At 55.9% G+C, this 19175-nt stretch overlaps 2 protein-coding genes across 2 annotated transcripts; one reads left to right on the top strand and one right to left on the bottom strand.

Annotated features, from left to right (window-relative positions):
- Positions 1 to 3439: 3439 nt before the first annotated feature.
- Positions 3440 to 5407, top strand: NCLIV_021160 (conserved hypothetical protein; the record flags this gene model as incomplete). The annotated part of the gene is made up of 3 exons (XM_003882311.1): positions 3440 to 3798; positions 3940 to 4073; positions 4308 to 5407. 3 exons carry the CDS (start codon positions 3440 to 3442, stop codon positions 5405 to 5407), a joined length of 1593 nt encoding a protein of 530 aa, XP_003882360.1.
- Positions 5408 to 8423: 3016 nt separating this feature from the next.
- NCLIV_021170 (putative TBC domain-containing protein) lies at positions 8424 to 17725 on the bottom strand (the record flags this gene model as incomplete). The annotated part of the gene is made up of 9 exons (XM_003882312.1): positions 8424 to 8598; positions 8997 to 10363; positions 12387 to 13016; positions 13206 to 13332; positions 13805 to 13948; positions 14260 to 14350; positions 14659 to 14805; positions 15143 to 15855; positions 16182 to 17725. The coding sequence occupies 9 exons, from the start codon at positions 17723 to 17725 to the stop codon at positions 8424 to 8426; spliced, it is 4938 nt and encodes a 1645-aa protein (XP_003882361.1).
- Positions 17726 to 19175: the final 1450 nt, after the last annotated feature.

A 19175-nucleotide genomic window follows, 5' to 3' on the forward strand; every position in this document is an offset into this window, starting at 1 on the left:
CGGGTCCAGGGGGACGTACACCCCAGAGAGCAGACCCGAGCGGGGTTGCCGGCTTCCGCTCGGAACGGCCAACAGCGCGCAGACGGAGAAGACAATTTCCGAGGTAAGCGGATGGGAAAGCGTAAAGAGGAAGATGCCAGTCTTCCATACAGGGCCTTTCCGGAAACATCCATCGTCACGGTTGGCTACTGGTACGGGACGGATGTAAGGTTGGCATGTTTTCGCAGCTTGGCACCCGCCGCCCGCGCTGCCGCGTGGCTGTCTGCCTAGTTGTTACTGATCAGACGCAGCCTGACAGACACGAGCACACGCCACAGAGGCCAGCTGTTTAACCCGTGATGCGAAACAACACGGGCATGGATCGTCCAAAGACAGCAGGTCGGGCGCAGCGCAGATGACCCTGAGTCGGGGGTAGCGTCCGGAAAATGCCACCGGACACTTGCCGGATAGAAACTGTCGTATAGTGCATACAACGCCACGGACGTTCAAACAAGACAAACCGTCACTCGAAGGCCTGCATAAGACCCACTCAAGCGAATCGAGAGTGAATCTCCTCGAGACTGTGAGGATTGCGTGACCCAGGCAACGGTGACTGGGCGGCGGTGCATCGAGTGGGACCGCAGACCCGCTGCTGTGCTCATCGGCAGTAAAACTTTCTAGAAGAAGAGAGTTACCCGTGTTCACTTACGAAAAAGGGGGTTGAACGAGCAGATGTACTCCGAGTCGCCTCAGAACGCGACATCTCCGGGCAGTTTTGACAGCGAATAATGTGCATGCGCAGATAGCGTCGCTTCATGATACTTTTCGAGGCATATGGCAGGAGTCTCCAGCGGTCGTCTAGACAGTTCGCAATTTTTCCTCCCGTCACTTTTTTCACGCTCAGGACGGCTTTGCCCATTCGTCTCATGAGCGTACTTACAGGTAAGTAGGGAAGAAAAATGGAGCGAGCTGCCTTCCGCAGTTGAGCCTCTGCACTACAGTGTGGCCGTGTCGCCTGTGTGTCTCCTCGGACTGCCGATTGTGGAGGGAACGCAGCCCCGAGGTGTCCAGCTAACGATGCAGGATCAATAAGCAAAACCAACTGTCCTGTCGATGGAGATCTGCTACGACACACGTTTCTCTGAAACGCTCTAAAAACGTGGATCCGACGCGGTCAGGGGCACCCCGTTTCCAGGTTGTCTCCTGGAAGCAGTGACCGTTAGTAGAATCAGCGCTGAGTGAGACGAGAGTGAAGAGAAAGAACAAGTGTTCCATGCAGCGCACCACACTTTACCACTTCTTTCAACACATCCATACTGCGATCAACTTGTGGTGTCAAATAAGAACAGGCAGTTAGCGGGATACAATCAAATATTTGACATGGCTTAAGCTTACGTTCTTTCTCGGAGTAAAGCCCCGATTTTTTCTTCCGTTACAGTTTGCGCGGTTCAACTCGAGACCACACCGCGGACCACGATGAGTTGTGACCATATATAAATATGGAAATCAGCAAAACAACTGGCAAGAGTCGTTGCACTAACAGTAACCGCACCGTCGCTCTAGACAACATAGGACATATTTAGCTTGATCGCCGAACTGGAACACAAACTCACACGAACCCAAACACATGAACTCAACTGCGGCCGCTAGCAGTCCACTCTATTGTCCTTGTGCGGCCGCCTGCTGTGGAAGGCGTCGCGACACACAGCTGCTGTAAATCCGCCAGGAAAGTTCCCACGCTGTGTGCTTCAGTCAGCGTTTCTTCATCCGTGGTCTCTACGAAAGAGACATGTCTATTTATGGAACACACCCGAGACACAAGGCACTCGTAGCTTTCTTCGGCATTGCTTTCGCCAAACGAGATAGGCACTTGCACTTCACAAAGTAACGGTCTCCGTCTGCTGGGACAGTTTCTTCGGAGCTGGACAACTGAAACTGAAAACAAACAGCCAGTGCAGCGCAGGACTCGGACGAGCGATCTCACGTGCGCAGTCCGTCGCTCGAAGCCCACCAGTGGTTTCCGGCTTCACACAAAAGACGCTCGATGATCCTTCCTGGCTCTGAACAAAAAAGGGCCATTTTCACTAACTTTTACTGCGCATTCGAGGAAGCGTGCTTCTCTGTTTCATACCAGGGAATATCTATTACACTTTAACCACCAGCCAACCGTACCGAACTTTTGCCAGACGCAACAAGCTGAACCTCGCCATGGTGGGCTTACCCCACGAGGGCTAACTACCGGCTGCCTTCTTGTCGGGCAAACCACCGGACCCTGTCAGGTCTGGCCAGCATTCTCACTTCGTCGGCCACCTCCGTTGTTCGGGCTTTCCAACCGAGAAACGGAACCAAAAGGTGTGTGTTATGGCTTTATATTTGGTCAGTTAAATGCGGCAGACTCTCGTGGTGTTGTGTAGAGAGGAAAGGTGGGGCTCGGCCGTGGTCTTGGCGGTAGAGGGAATTGGGAAAATGAGCGAGGCCCGGGCCGAATGCACCTGTTCTCTGAACTCGGGCAGTGTCTGCTTGTCTAATGGACCCGCAAGCTCGTGCTGACGTTCGACATGGGTTCGAATCATTTTTCTGTAGACAGGCGTGTCCGTGGCACTACCGTCTAAGGATTAACAACAGCAGAAGCCGCTTCCTCCATACACAGAGTTGCTGATAACCTTGCAGTACTTGTTCTGGGCAATGGACTCTTTTTCGGGGGGAACTCCTCGTGACGAGTATTAGACACATTCCCTGGCTGGGGGCCGCCTTCCGTCTTAGGGCCAATCGCCTTAACTGTCGGCCACCGCATTTCCTCTGTTCGTTCCAGGTTATCAACTGTCCACTCGATTATATCTCCTGCCTCGGTGTATCGCTTCCCTTGCCCCCGCATCCAGAAGATTCTCTCTGGGAACTCCCAGGCTTCAGTTGTGCTGCATGTTAGGGAAGAGGCGGAATGTCACACTTTTTAGCGTCAACCTCTTTGTTCTCCTGGCATAAATTTCCTGCCCCAGGAACAGGAACCCACCTTTCTTGAGTCTTTCCTGACTCTAAGGACAGGGGGTGTTGCTTCAGGATGCAGGCAGATGGATTTGCTTCCCGGTCCGTTCCTATGACAGAGTTGCTCACTGCCCGTGCCACCCTCCCACCTGACGCTCTTGCATAGGAGTCCACTCAGGAAGATCACCCCTACGCTGAATGTTTTCTCCAGTGAACTTACTGCACATTGTTCCCAGGCACACATCTCACGTTTCTCGGTTCGCGTTGTAAAGAGTCTCAAATGTCCCTTGCTTCATTCACGACTATGAGCTGTTTCCATCAGCGCCCAACTGAAGAACGGACAAACGCGTCGTCCTTTGGAACTTCACTTCAACCTTCGTTTGTCCGGGTGCGACTTCTGACGAAGAATACGACGTACATCTTGCAAACGGAGAAAAAAGAATGGAAGCCCTTTGACGAATAGGTATGCAGAAGAGCTATGGCAGAACTGTCGCGTACGCCAGACGCGCTGGCTGACTCGGTTTCTCACGAGATCCAGGGGGACCTTGGACAGTCTTCTGTAGCTGCCGTGAATCTGCCGGATGATCGTGAGCTTGCTCGGACTTCAGGAGGAGGCCAAGATGTTCGCCTGCTAATTCACAGTGCCACACATTCCAGTGCGTCTCCTCAATCGAACGCTTTGGGCTCGCACGACGAGCAGCGTTATCATCTGCTTCCTCTCCCAGAGAGGGAGAAATCCAGTCGCCTCGGACCAACCTCGCATATGATTTTAGTGACCGTCTTCGTTCTCCTCGCTGCCGTAATCCTTCTAATCGCGTCGTGTGCGCTGGCTGGCAGGTGAGATGAGTGAAATTATTCTCACAAACGCGGAGATCCCCACATGACCATGGTTGTTCGTTGCCTCCGCCTGCTGTTAGATGTGGTCTGCCTTGCCATGTGCTGCCATAAGACGCATACCGTCTTGTGTGGCTGTCGCAGAGCTCGCTGGAAGCACTCGGTCCTCCTTACACACTGTCTGCTGGAGCTGCACATCGCTGTAGTCTTGCTGTTCCTGGTCATCGGACCTGCGGCGACGCTTCTGTGGAGATTCTGTAGAGACGAAGCAACTCCGCGTAAGAGGGGAGCCGTAGAAATTGAGAGGGCAAGTAGCCACCGGATTGGGAGTACTGTCTAACACTGTTTCTGGGGGTTCTTCGGAGGGGGTTCAGGGTTGAGGCAAGAATACAGAAGAAACGTTCGAGAGCCTTCGGGCGTAAGGTAGAGAAGATATGACCTGGTCTCTGATCAGTCTCAATCAGTGGGGCGTCCAGTGCTGCGGGGCAATATGAAGACACACCATGGCACAGCACGTCAGGCGTCCTGTCCACCTCGCTCTTTCACTAGCTACCTTCGCTCTGTTGTTCGTGTTTCAGAGAAGGCGGAAAGACGTGAACGCGTCACCTCCGTCATCATTTCCTCCTTTGAGATTTCAACAGCGTTTGCATTCTTATTCGTCGTCGTACATATTCTGTACCTTCCCCCCCTGTCGGCATTTGATGGCACCGGACACCAGGACTACTGGCCCACCTCTCTCTCAGCCGCGTCTGTACCGTGGTCGACATCTTTCATCTCCATTTCCTCACCTTCCTTCAACGCTCTCTATGACGTTGGCCGTGGAGAGGAACGTGTGAAACACCCCATTGGCGCTACTCACGGCCGAGAAGCAGCAACCGATCAAAACAGTCCAGACCCTCTTTCTCACGGGAGTGTTTCGGGACTCTCAGATGGCACACCGCCCGCTGCGAAAACGTTGCACGTTACAGCCAGAAAGAGTGACACCCGGAGAATGGAACATAGACGCATTCCCTACTACTCCGAACACATGGGTGGTCTCATGCACCGGCACGAGGAGCTGTTTCGTCAAGGAAAACAGCTTTTGTCTTCTTCCCAAGAGTCTCGAGCACGCGACTTGCCAAACCTCCGCCTCTCAAGCTACCCAGAAGATAACTTCCACCCTCAGTTGAGAGTTACGGGAAGAGGGAGCCGAAAAAGCTCGAAGACCGCGCAAGTGGCTCACTCTCAGAGCTCGCCACAACGTTGGAAAGCCACGCCGTCCCCTGAAAGGCCAGGCAGCCGTCGCGGCGGTAGTCTCCGCTCTGGACCTGCTCACACGGCAGGGACACGCGATTCTCGTCAATCAGAGAGAACGACAAACCATAGACACGATGCCGAGTCCGTGTCGTTTGTGGAATCCTTGGTATCAAAGGCTGTGGAAAACGTGCTTTCTCATCCTGCCGGGTGGAATCAACTAGAAACTGAGTTATCCCGAGACGTCGCCACGAAAAGCTGGCTGTTGACGATGAAAACGATCATTTTAATTGGGACCGTGAGCTGGGTAATTTTCATGGCCGTGTCCGGAGTCCTAACACGGATTAATAGATCACTGAAGTCACAGGCTGCAAGGTAAACTGTGTTAAAGGCTGACAATGTCTGGGAGAAGATTGACATTGACACATGAGGGTCTACATCGTTCAGAATCGCTGGGATACGCTTCGTTTTCGGGCGACGCCGTCCTTAGTAACAAGGCTAAGAAAACTAGCTATCCGTGTGCCCTAAAGGCGTGGAGAATCCTGCTGTTGGAGTGGGAGATGCATCTTGTCATCTGACTGGAGTGCAGTAGTTACTAGCAAGGAGTAACGTGCATGTCTCAGGGGCGCGCGAGATGACACTGTGACTCAGGGGCTACCCCGGTTGCCTTATTGAAGGGCCCTTACAGTTCAGTGTCCTTTCGTTACCTGTGAATCAGGGGACGTGGCCTTTGCAAACGACAATATGCCGTTCGGTGTCTACGGTGCATTGCAGCCAATTCATTATTTGCTGCTCTGTAGCGGCTCTCGCTGGGTTCCTGGCCGCCATGCTTCCGCTCCTTGACATCGCCAGACAGCCCGGGCCCGATGCTCCAGGATACGAGGTAAATCTCAGAAAATATCTCAGTGTACCAGTTGGCGAAGTGTTGTCCTTCGCATTGCGCGCCACGGGATCCGACAGCGGGCGTAGCGGCACCGTGCGAGACATAGCGCCGTCAGCTTACGCTTCAGACGCACGCGCGTGGCTTGAAAGGGTATTACCGCAAAACCTTGGTACTGCGTACAGGGTTTCTGGTCGCTGGCGTACAAAAAGGGTCGTTCGCCCGTTTGCCTGCTTTCTTGCTTGCCTCCAGCGGCTGCCATTTGGTGAGGCTGCACCAGCAGCGTTGGCTGCATACCTTGTCGTTGACGGTATTACAAACATTCTCACTGAGCCAGAAATGGAGGTAGGCAAGTTGAGCGCAGCAACCAGGCCCCTGGGCACAGCGTGCACACCAAGCCGTGGCACGGTTGAGTCGGCAAGCACCACACGGATGGTAGCTACTGCTAGCCCATGTTCACTTGCTACACGCGAACGGGACCAGCCTGACGTTGCAATGCGAAGATAGTTGGGCCGCTGCGCGTAGCGTTAGAGGGGACTGTGTAGACGCAATTCCACGTGCGCGCTGTCTCATCAGCTGTTGCGCAGGGCAGAAACACATATGAATGACGGTGCACCTGGGAGCCGCAGAGTGACTATGAGAGCAAATGTGTGAGAGGCGAAGCAGCAAGTCCATCAACGGGAAACAGACTCGGCCTATGCAATGCAATATCACTGCTCAGGAGGCAGAGGTTTTCAACCTATCAGGAAAACACAATCGATCGTCACCGATTTTATGGTGTGCTGGTTACAAGTCAGGAACCTGACACCGCAGGACAGGAAATACCCGTGACGCCAACCAGTCTGTCAGTTTCAAGCCCCCAGGAGACTGAGTAACTCCTTCCAGCATCCGGTTTCTTGGAACAGGAGATTCGTGCCGATGGGGGACTCCGCGGCGAGCCACGATGAAGATGGCAGCTCGAGATCCGTTTTGGGGCTGGTCAAACTACAGATGCATGCAAGAAAAATGTTTCACAGCTGATACTAGACCGAGTGTTTTACGAACTGGAACTAAACACATTTCGGAGGAGTCCAGAGGCAACACGAGCTCCAGCATACGAGACGGATTGAATCATATGGTAGAAGACTCCAGAACAGAAATTTGACGCCAGTTACCCCAGAGCATTTGATCTTGCGACGTGCGACCCAGAGAGTGTGGAACGGCGAATAACTGCTTTGAGATAGACGTCGTGGCACAGAAGTCGCGTCTCTGTTTCACGTGCGGATGGAACCAGCCGTGAACGGATTGGGTCCTCAGGCACTCCTTCATTGTCTTCCAACGGCAAAGAAAAGGCGAAGACCGTTGTTAGGAAATAAAGGTCTCCCCTAAAGATTAGTGACACCAAGAAAACTTGTGACGCTTGGCTGTAGTCTCCTGCGAACAGTGATTGTATCGCTCTCGACTCCGTCAGACAGACAGCTCCAGTAAACAGCTGGACGACTCGTCTCCCCGATGCATTCAGCGAAGATCGTGAGAGCAGCCGAGATTATATCGCTGCTCATCCGACGGCTGACACATGAGGAGGGTACCAGAAGAGACAGACGAAAAAAAAAATTTGCGGCAGACTGCGCACACATCCTCATAGAGCAGACCCAGTCACGAGATATCATTTAGCGAGGCTCAGCGTAGGAAGAGTATCGGTATGCCCCGTTCCGGATAGCTTGAAGCTGCGAAAGAGTATAAGACAGTTTAAGAAGGTTTTGTCTTTGACTCAACGGCTATTTGACTGTTTTCGTGTTCTAACGCAAGAGCTGTAGAACAAGCGACGCAAACAACGAACACAGGATACCCTTCACAGAAAAAAGGTAGAACCTGGTTCCAGCAAAAGAGATGATCCCTGAAAGACATGCCACACATCTGGCTTCAAAAACGAGCATTTTCCGGTGCTTCAGTGCTCTTTCGCAGTACGCGCGGGAGATTCACACTCGCGCACGGATCTGTTTGCACCGGAGCGGACACCACCGCTAGACATACGAAAGCAGCTTGTACACCGGAACTTGCGAGACGCTTTTCAGGTGAATTTGTCCTGCTTCGTTCTCTCAGGAGACCTCCGCTTTCTCTACAGAACGTGCCTCTCCACTCCGGAGTTCCCTTTCTGCCGTGCCTCTACAAGCCACAGAAGGCGCCGATGCCGTCTCTCTTGACAGCGATGGTCTTCGATAGGATTCGTCGCCTGCCGCACGATTCCCACAGCCAGACCCCCAGGCTAACCTCTCGCCCCCTCTCACTCCAACGGAAAAGGAAGAAATGTGACCGGCGACCGCGCAATCGTTGACACGGATCCGGTGACAGCACCGCGCTACCATTCCAGGGAAGAGACAGCTACGCTGCCTTCTCCCCTTGTCCCCCTTGTCATTTCTCTCCGCTTGCCTTTCCCTTCTCGAGTCCGTGGCACATCGCCCGCAGGCTTCTCGCTGCGTCACCTAAACCCGTCTCTGTTTCAGGGAGCTCGACCGTCTCCTGGCGCCCTGCTGGTCTACGCTTCGAGCCCCGCCCCACCGGAGACCGACTGGGTCTGGCCTGGCGCGTCTGCGTGCCTGCCATCAGGGACGGCGGGCGAGTCCGGAGCGGGGCCTTCTTCGACAGGATGGGCGGTTCCCCGAGACCTCGCGGGGAGAAAGAAAGAGGAGGAAAGCCCAGGTAAGGCCAATCTGTGGGCAAAACGAAGCCGCGTACCCAAGAGACGTCGTGGAAACACGGGGCAAACGCACCACGAAGAGGATCCACAAGAAACGTATCACCTCGTTCTCCCTTAAAAAGAACTGACGATATGCCAGGGATGTGTTCTAGGTTGAGTCGGAAAAGGCCGTTTGAAAGCTGTTTTTGTAAATGCTGCCGGCCACCAAACAGGAAGAACATCTTGTGAAACCTACCGTCGGTGTGCGACTAGCAAGGAGTGCAGAAGGAACTCTAAGGAACGCGCGAAAACGTCGGAAGTGAACAAGTGAACAACCCAGCACCAAAGAACACGGCCTCTCTTCAAGGGTTTTGTCTCCGCAAGCTGATTCCACCCCCCACATCCTTGCACACCGGGCTACAAGATTCTCACTTGTTGACAGGAAGCAGCCTCGTGATGACTCCCACAAAGCCACGCTTGGAACCCCCGCTCTTCGCCACCTGCTTCCCCTCACCGCCCGAGCACTCATCGCCTTCCGGCCCCGTTCGACCTCGCTGCGAATCCTGCTCCTGACACGCCCCCGTTGACTCCAGCGGTGTCTCCTCCGCTACGACTGGCGATGCTGGAACCGCGACACTCGAGGGCCTGCGTGTCCGGCGAGGGGAACCGCTTGGAGTGGAAGAAGAAAGCGTAGAAAGCTGAGGACAGGATGAAACAGTGCTGGTTTCCGTTTCCACTGTTGACGCTCGCTTGTTGCAAGGCGTGAGATGAGGCCCTGTTTGAAGGCGCTTGCAACATCGAGGGGACAGCTCCACCAGCCTCATAGCGATTGCCTCTTCTCTCTCCTCTCCAGTTAAGCGGTAACAAGGTAAGAAGCCTTCTCGTTCAGCCTCATCCTGGAGGTTCTCTGCATTCAGGACTAACGCTTCTCCACTATTCCGCCTTCTCTCCGTCGTCTCCTCGTCCGCTGGCTCCTCGAGGAGTGGCGAAGATCCGTCGGATGAGGCCCCAAACGCCACAGCTTGTTTCTTCTCAGTGCCCTGATCCTTGGCGTCTGCCCCGCCCTCCTCGCGGCGCTGCTCCCCTTCCCCCTTTGGTGCGCCTTCGCCCTTTCCCCACGGCGTTCCTGTGCGCCGAAGTTTGCTGGGGAAGCGATCGAAACTACACTGACCACGTGCGGAAACACCACAAGCCGGTTTGGGAAGTTTCGCTCGGTTTGCGCGGGATGCACGAGACGACGGAGACACAGATCCTCTCCTCTCCTCCGTTTCAGATTCCTCTCCCTCGTTGCCTATGCCACTCCATCCCCGAACAAATGACACAGCCTCCAGCGATTCACAGGCGCTCGGAAAATGTGCACGAAGTTCCGCGCACACAGATCTCTCTCTCCGCGTCCTCCCGGATTCCTCCGTTGCTTCTGTGCGTCTCCCGTCCTCCCCTGAACAGCGAAGAGCGGCCGCTGCCTCTCGGCCGTGGAGAGAAGAAGCTTTGGGACTACGGGGAGGAAAGGAAGTCGAGGGGCTGGCGAGCTTGACCTCGGACGCCTTGGCAAACGGGGCGCGACAACCTGCGTCTGCCCGCTCGGGGAGTTGCCACGCCGCCTCGGAGGCGAAAGAAGCCGGCGACGCATTTAACGCGTCAACCGGAGAAGACGGCGGCGAGCGCGCATGCTGGACCGTTGCACTGTGCGCCACGGGAGCTGAGGCGGACCCTAGGATTGCCTCGGCGTCTGCGCCGTCCGAGAGCGACGACGCCCGACGGCGAAGTGTCTCGCCTTCGCCTTCAGGCCGCAGCGGAATCTGACGGGGAGAAAAGGGGCGAGGGAGCGAGGGCCTTTGTCTGGAATCAGCGGCTCCGCATGGTGCGGCTGACGGCGAGGCGGAGGATACAGTTCGCGAAGAGGAGCGGTCTGATAAACAATCACCTAGGGAGAGGGAGAAAGCAATCGAGCGCAACGCAGCCACAAAGTGGAGAAGAACGGAAACGTGGAGAGCTGACACGAGAACACAAGGGCACCAGAAGCGGACAAAAAGAAGGGTGGGACGGAGGAGAGAACGAAACGGAGTGGTTAAGCGGAACACCTGCTAATCTAGGACATGCGCAGGTTTCGAGGGTGCCGACGGCCAGTCAGCTGCTACCCCGCCGGACTGTTTGGAAGAACGAGAGGATTCACCGCATGAAACGCGCTATCGGTATGCGCGTGGAGAGAGGTAAGACGACAGAGAAAAAAAACAGGGGTCCGGCTCCGTCTCTCGCGTTCCGGGTTTCCCGGCCGCGAAAGTCTATCGTCTCCGTCTCCTCTTCGGCATATCATGCATTCCCTCGAGACCCAGCCTTCGGCCTACCTGCCGAAGACGAACACCTCTGTCGAGGATCTTCACCTTCCTCTCCTGTTCGCTCTCGCTCGCGTTCTTTCCTTCCTCTCGTCTCTGAAAAAACAGTCGGCTTTTCCCCGTCCTCTGTTGCCGCCGATCGGAGAGTAGGATCCGGTGGAAACGCGCAACCAGGAGACACTGGACACCGTGGCGGTTGGATTTCGTTTCTCCTCCCCTCCCCAGGAGAAGCCGACTCGTCTGGTGACTCGGATGCAGCCTTCCCCCCCCCCACATGCCTATCGAATTCTTCTCCCGCTCCGCCCGCTCTGCCGGGTTCCTGTACCGTCCTCGCCGCCTCTCCGTTTCGCTTCCCTTTTGCCTCAGCACTGGCAGGGATTTCTGCGGAACTCCAGGAACTGCTTCCAGATTCACTACAACCGGTCCCTGCCGATCCTGCGCACTCTTCCCTTTTTGTCTCGTGTCCCTCTCCTTCCCTTTGGGTGCCTCGCTCGCCACCCGCCTGACGTCCGGGATGTTTCTGTTCCTTTGTCGTCGCTCTCTTGCGCTTTCTATCCTCGTTCTCCTCACGGACGTTCACGTCTTCGGAAGCGCCGGAAACCGCGGAGAGTGGCGAAGCCAGGAACTTCGACTCTGTCCCTCTCTCGTTGTGTTCACCGTGACTGGAGACACCAGGCGTGTGGGCCGCCGAGACAGAACCAGTTGCGAGACCACCGGCTACTGGAGACAGAGAGCGAAAAGAGACACTCCCGCTGCTTGCCCGTCTGCTGCAGCGAAGTGGCGAGAGCGTGGCCTGGAGCCGTAAGTGGCTGTGGAGGGGAGAAGACTCAAAGAGCATTTCTGCCTGTTGCATTTCCTCCGTTTCACCCGCGTCCCGCTCGCACATCCTCAGAGACGGAAACGGAGAGGAATGAGGTGAAGAACCGCGCGGCCGGTGCATTGGCGACGAAGGGGAAAACTCGGGCTGCTCTCTGCTGGCGAGAGAAAAGACGGGCTCGGCTGCCGGCTCTTCACCGCGAGGCGGAAGGGGATGCGAACACGGCTGAGCTTGGGGCAGAGAAGCCGCGGGAGGACACGAAGAACCGGGACAGCCGACAGAAGCGTCAAATAGGTCTCCATTCACAGGCTGTGAACAGACGCCCTCGTTTTCTGTTTCGTTTTGGAATGCCTCCCTGTTCACTCCCTTCTCCAATGCTAAACGTTCGCTTCCCCCCGAAACAAGGCACACGTCTTGTCGTTTCCGATACGTTTCATCGCGGGATGGCCAACCGTCACTGGACTGCCGTGAAGCCGCCCTTTCCTGCGTCAGGTCTTCTCGCCTGGCATCCTCTCCACACCGCCTTCTCTCCCTCTCCGACTGTGCCCCCGAAGGAGGCATCTCGTGACTGTGTCCTCGCGCATGCGGCACTCTTCTCGACTCGAGACCCGCGTGTCCCTTCTGCCGTTCGCCGTCCCCAACCTTGTGCGATGCCGTCTTCGGCTTCCTCACCGTCGAAGTCAACACTTGCATTTCTTCGTCCTGCAGGTCGCCTCCTGGCCGCCGCGGCGGACTCGTCCCGGATCTGCCGCGTCTTCCCTGTTGCTCGCCCCTCTCTCTCCCGCTCGCGTCCCCACCCTCCCTTTTCCCCGAAGAAACCGAATGACGACGGCTCCCACAGGGCGAGGGGAGCTCGTCCCACGACGAGAAGGCAGAAGACACCCGCTGCTGCGCGGCGCCGAGTTCCGGTGAAAACGCAGTCCGCTTCTCCCGGCTCTCGTCCTCGGTGCAGTCTCCTCGCTGCGCATGCACGTGGCTGCCTCCGCGGCCTGCAGCCAAAGCCGCGGCCTCTCCGTACTGAGCTCCTCGCTCCTGCCGTTCGCTTCTCTCGTGATGTCTCTTCTCCTTCCACATGCCTCCGTGATGACTGACTCTGTGGAGACCACCCCTATCGAACGCCTCGTCCTCTCCCTCTTCCTCTTCCGTCAGAGTCTCGACCAGCGGGTTTCCCTGCGCTCCGTCCTCGGGAACAGCTGCAGCCGCGGCGGCCGCTGCAACGCCCGCCGCGCGCGCCTGCGCCTCCGCGACTTCCTCTTCCTCGGCTTCGCGCATGAGCACCGCAAGATCTGCCGTCAGAAGCTCCTGCGCAAAAAATGCGTGCGAAAAGAAAGAGACGCACGGTTCCTTTCGGTGTTTGCCTTTCCCCCTCTTTTGACGCGCCATGTGGCGGTGCCTCACCCTCGCCGGCGCATGCAACGGCAGCGAGCGCACGGGGAGGCACGGCCCCGGCCGTTCTCCGCTTCTTCTCACCTTCCCCGCTGGTTTCCTCACCTGGAGAAGAGCGTCTGGCACCTGGACCTTCGCGGCCTGTTTCACCAGCATCTTGCCGACTTTGAAGTCGTCGCAGCCGCCTCCGCTGCTCTTCAAAGACTTGAGAAACTTTACGACTTCTTCGAACCTGCAACCAACCCGCATGCGATTCCAGAAAACAAGCGGCAGGGAAAGTCGACGACGCCGACACAACCTCGCCCCAGTCTCTCGTTCCCTGGATTGTCGATACGCGGCGATCGGTTAAACCGGCGCAGAGTTTCGCGGCTCTTCAGCGACCCGAGACATTTCAACCTACAGACACCGTGCATTCTTCACGCTCAACCGCCAACCGGCTAGACAGCGTACATGCCCTCTGCGTTCTGGTGGAGGAAAATACAATATAAATACAAACTCATACTCTAAACTTCTAAGTAGACAAAGCTAACCTCGAACCATTTATATTATACGCCTGTACAGGCGAGGACAGGCGTCGATCGTGACAGGTGGGAACCGATGGGAACGTGTGGGCACAACCGACTCTCCCATTCTGGCAACGGCGTGTAAGCGCAAATCTCAGTGGAACGACGTTTCGCCTCCGACGAGCTCGGGGCGACGCTCACCGTAAATGAATGATGAAGCGCGTAAGAACTTTGAGAAGAGCGACTGCAAGTTCAAGCAGGCCATGAAGTCCTTCTCCCAGAAGGAAGTCCCAGAGGACGCAGACACTCCGAAGCGGCAGCGAGGTGACAAACAATGTTAGGAACCTGGCAAACAGAGTCGAAAGAACGAGACAACATTCACCGACAAAGACCCAAAACATACACCCGTGCACTCATAGAAATATATATATATATATATACATGTACATGAGAAAACAAACCATGTACGCAGCTGCATTTCTTTCTGCAGTCCTAGAAGCATGTTCTGTTTCGTATGTATTTTGTGTGCGGACACCTAGGAAACAGTTGGTGTGTCTGAATTGAAGTTAGGCGTAAACAGAGGCCCTGACGCCAGCACGCAACCCATGAAAACAAGAGTTCCGGTGTACACCCTATGGCCCGTCGAGATGGCGTACCACTGGTGAAGATAGACTGCAGGAAGGACTCCCTCATCGAGGAAGTGTTGACGAAGCTCTGGGAGTTGCTGAGAAGCCAGAGTGTCGAAAACTGTGGAAGCAACAAAACCGCAAGGCATTCGCAAGGTGTCCTGGCTCTCCGCCACGGTTTCCTTCTCTCAGGGTCTCGATGTGTCCCGCGTTCTTCCTCTTCGTTTGCCTCTCACTACTGCTTCCGCCCTCCACTGTTTCTCTACTTCCTTTCGCTTGATTTCTCTCTCGTCTGCTCCCTGCTGTGTGTGTTGGCCTTGTCCGGCTTCAAGCCCTCACTTCCCTTGCTTTTTTCTCAGGGCATGGACCTGTTCGTTTCCCTGTCACCGCTCTTGTATCTTCCTCGTTCTCGTCTGCTCTGCGTGTTACCTTTCATGTATTTCCGAAGAAGAGGAAACTTCTCCTGAAAGAATCCCTTGAGTCTGTACCGCTGCATGAGCGCGCGGAAGACGCAGAAGGCGTCGAACTCATCGAACGATGAAACAAGAAGCAGAAGACCTGCAATGAAGTTCATGCCTGTACACCGGAAAGCACCAAACGGGCGAGCAGCCGTAAAATCCGGACAGCAACACACACCGGGCCCATCCTCTTGTTTCGGTGGATGCCGTTCTCGTTCACTCTCGTTTCGGTCTTCCGAATCAGTCAACTGTATCGGTGATGTACGATTATCTACCTGTCTGACAAGCCGACGACGATGACCAAAGGGCTAGCGCAAGGAAACCCAATATATATATGTCGGGTTTGGGGATACGTGTATATACACGCAGTTTCATCTCTACAGGTGGTCGCACATGTGCCGCTCGTCTGGCGGTTGTTTTTTTTTTCGCCACTTGGTGAGGTGGGTCTACCCGACCTTGGCAGTAGCCGACTTCGGGGTGTATGTTGGCAAAGGCGTTGAGGTTCCGACACAGCAGCGCCTGGGCATCCTTATCGAAAACTTCGACATCTGGAAACGTCCGGGGCACATCGATCATGATGAGCGCGAAGAAACTGGACCTCCTCTCGGCTTCTCTTTCGTAAACTCTTCGGCAGTCTCCTCCAGCTCTACAGCAGCCGACTGCGTCTTCGTGCTCTTCCCCGCCTGTCAGTTTCCTCGCCTCTTGGCCCGAAAGACGACGCCGATCATGTCCCTCTCTGCGACCCGCGTCCGTGGCTAGAGACCGCCTCCCTTCTCTGCAATTCCCCCCCGGCCCACACGCTGTGTCCAGCGGTTCGCCCTCTTTCCCTTGCCCTCGTTGTCTCTGCGAAGGCGCAAACGAGGCCTCCCCACTGTCGGCTCTCCTACACTCTCTCTCAGTCCGGCCTGCGGTCCCTGGGCCCCCTGCGAGCGGCCTCTGTGGGCTCGAGAACGTTCTCGTGAGCGCAGACCCAACACCGCCCGCCGCCGGCGAGGAGACACAGGAAATCAGAGGCTGAGACTGAGGATGGAAGCCGTGGCCTGGAGCCCCCGAGGCGTCGACGGACTCCGAGGTAGGAAACGAGGACGAAGGACAAGCACATCGATGCTCAGGAGGCGGCAGGCAGACGGCCTTCCACGCGTTCCACCTGTGTGAAGGAGGCACCCCTCTGAGAGACAGAGAGCAGAAAAGACGAAACGCGAACGGCACACGAGAAATCTCGGCCATGCAGCGAGCGTTTTCGTGAAAAGCTCCCCAACACACACTCTGGCGACATGGGAGACCGTGAAAAAAAGATGGCATGCAAAAATATCTCCACAAAAAGACATGCGTAAACATGCATGGATATATATATATAAGGTTTCGCTCTCGTGCGTGTTCCACAAGGGTCGCATGTGTATGCATGCATACAGGGAAACGTGTACACCACCGTAGAGTAGATGAAGGCGCTCGGCAGAAAGGCCTCGAAGGGAGGTGGGACGCCCGAAGGCTTACCTTCTGAGTCGTCGAAAGAAGGTGTGACGGTGCATGTGCATAAAATGGACCAGATTGCGGTCTTCCATGCTTTGCCACTTTCTCTCGCCTCTCTCCCCGCTGGCTGAGTTCTTGACTCCAAAAAGTTTCTGAAGCAAGACTCTTCGGCGTGCGGCCCGGGCAGCTGCGGCAGCCACAGCGTCTCCTTCTTGTTCCTCCGGCCTTTCACTTCCTCCTCTCCGCCTCGCCCACCCCACCCCGCCGTCGATCTCCCTCTCGACCCCGCCGTGGTCGGACGAAGACGGCGAGGCGGCGGCAACTGCGCCGTCGCTGTCACGCCTGGACTGGGCCCACCTTCCTCGCCGTTCTTGAGAGGCGGTCGCGGGGTCGGCCGCGGGCGACGAATGCCGCAGGCGAGAAGGAAAAGCGGAGCTGGAAGAACTCGACGAGGAGGAATGCTGCAAGAGTTCTTGTTGCTGGCGGCGATTGTGCTGGCGCTGTTGAAGGAGGGACTCACTGGGCGCAGGAACCGATCCTGAGAGAGACGTCCGCCGAGGGCCACTGCCCCCGAAGGACAGCTGCGTCTTTACATCGCGTGGCAAGTCGTCCGCAGCCATCGTCCTGTCGCGGCACGACACATCGGCGTCTCTTCCTCGGCCTTCGTCACCGCTCCCAGTCTTTCTGTGGATACCCGGGCGGCCAAAGTGGTGAGGCGCTGCTTCCTGCTCGGTATCTTCTCTTGACGGCGTTCCCTCTTCTACCGGTCGGCCGACAAGAGGCGGGTGCATCTGACTTTCAAAGTTCCCTTTTCTGTCTCCGTCCTCTCGAGCAGACAGCGGCGAAATTCGCTCGTCCATCCGTGGACTAAGCGTCGGAGACAGAGAGCGCGAGGCTGTAGGGACAGGGTAGGGAGGAAGACCACCAGGTTGAGCAACCGCGTGACGGGACTCCCCTGCACGTTCGCCCAACACACCGTAGGTGAGCGGCATACGGGAAGATCCCTGAGCGACAGCATCTTCACGAGGCGAAAGGGATTCCGCCGCTCCAACCAGGGAGTGACTGTCTCCACTGCCAAGTTGTCGCGGCTCAGAGGCATGCGTTTCACGTGGGGGACTCCAGAAACGGGGATCCCCTCGGAGATGATTCGACTTTCTCAGAGACCCACTTTGACGCCAGCTGCCAGACGACGGAGCCACGGGCGGAGGTGTACATACACCAGACTCGTCAGCTGCTGCGTCATGAGGCGGTAACGCTTCGGGAGTTGTGGAGGGCCAATCGCGGTCAGGACCTGAGCGACTACCGTTGCTCACGAAAGGGAACAAGCTTTTCCCAGTCCGCTGCGGCTCCCTGTTTTCGCCGTTGCCACTCCATACTTCATCTAGCTCACGCCACTGCTGTTCGCCGCGCTTTTCCCCATCCGACTCTTCCAAATGGGCAGCGGGCGCCGAAGCGACTGTTCCCCGCTCGGACGCCTCTTCTAGAGCGACGTCTTCCTCTTTTGTGTTACTTGGCCCTCCAAGGCCAGAAAAGGAAATAAGAGCACTGCCGCTCCATAGAAAACTCATTCTGCAGAGTGAACCTGGGCGAAACACAGCGAGGCGAGACGTTCACCCCCTCGGAACAACTTGAGGTCTCGCCGGTGTTGCTACCCACCTTGTGCCGCACGCAAGCTGTCCCCGAGCATTATCTGGCGCTGAGTTTTTGTGTGTTTCTAGGAAGGCTCGATGACAGACTGTGAGGAAACAATCAAGATAAACGGGGTACGAGAAAAGAGGCAAACAAAATGCGCCCAAAGATCGTGTCATGCGCTCGAGAGCGACCTCAGTACTGGATTACAACGGAGAAAAGCGAAATGCTCCTCCAAATCCGTTTTTGGAATCGGCATGTGCACCTCGGAAAAGAGAAAAAGCCGACAGCAAAAGCTTTCCCGTGTGTTTAGTGACAGCAGATGGGACTATGGAAAAGGCTGCGCGGCGTATACCTTCGCAGAGAACGGTCAAGGACAGCAACGAAGTATAAACAGTCTGCTTTACGGCGGCCACTTCTGAATGTCTCGTAGGAAAGCTTAAAAGGAATGCGACAGCGAAGGTTTCTAGACGAGGAGACAAACAGATGGACGAACGGCTGGCGAGTGGACGAAAACGTACAAGCGTGGGTTTGCAGGCAGCAAACTTTCCCCGGGAAAGGCAAAATCGGCAGACCTGACGGGCGGTTCACAGCTGCTATTCTTTTTTGCGCCACGCAGTCGAAAACGAGGGAACAGGGGTAGTAGCCAAGTGAAGAAATTCATCTCACCATAAAATGGAAACCTGATGTCCAGTGCTGCTTCCGCAGCTGTGTATTTCACGGTAAACAACACGCGCACAAGCCGGAGGGGGAGGGGGACGAGGAGAGTGGTAACTCAACTTTCTCCGTTCCCTCAGAGTTTTCGTGCTTTCCAACCTGCTCAGCACGCGTTTGCTTTAGTAATCTTGCCACTATGCTGATGGACAGTTCACGGACAAAAATTCTGACAGATGGAAAAGCTGTCTCATCTAACGGAACAGAGAGGACCTCTGGAAGTTGACAGACGGTGGCAAAGCAGAGAGCTTTGGCACACATGTTCTGAGGAACACGCGGGTGTCTGTGGCCTCGAGTCTCTCTCAGTTCGTTTCGGTGACTTTTCGCACCAACAAGCGCGTTCTGGCCGCTAGCTCGTCGCATCCCGTCCAGACTTTGTTATTTTCCAGGCACAGTTTTTTGCTGAGAACCCTGTCGTAGGACATTTCTCATGGATAGGAGCAATTGCAGTGTGGCGCACAGAAAGGAGAGCGGCAGAGACGTCTCGTTAGATGACCATGACTTTTCCCGTGCGCGTTGCCGCGCACGTGGCTTCCTCATCTGTGATACAGTTCCTGCGTGTTTCTGGACGGAAATGTGCTTTGTTTCGTGTTTGCTGCCTCAATTTCCCGTAACCTGAATGGCGCTTTTGAGTCTTTGTTGGCACGTACAGGATGCCCTACACGGGGGCAACGA

Source organism: Neospora caninum, chromosome VIIa (genome assembly GCF_000208865.1).
Source record: "Neospora caninum Liverpool complete genome, chromosome VIIa".
NCBI lineage: Eukaryota > Apicomplexa > Conoidasida > Eucoccidiorida > Sarcocystidae > Neospora > Neospora caninum.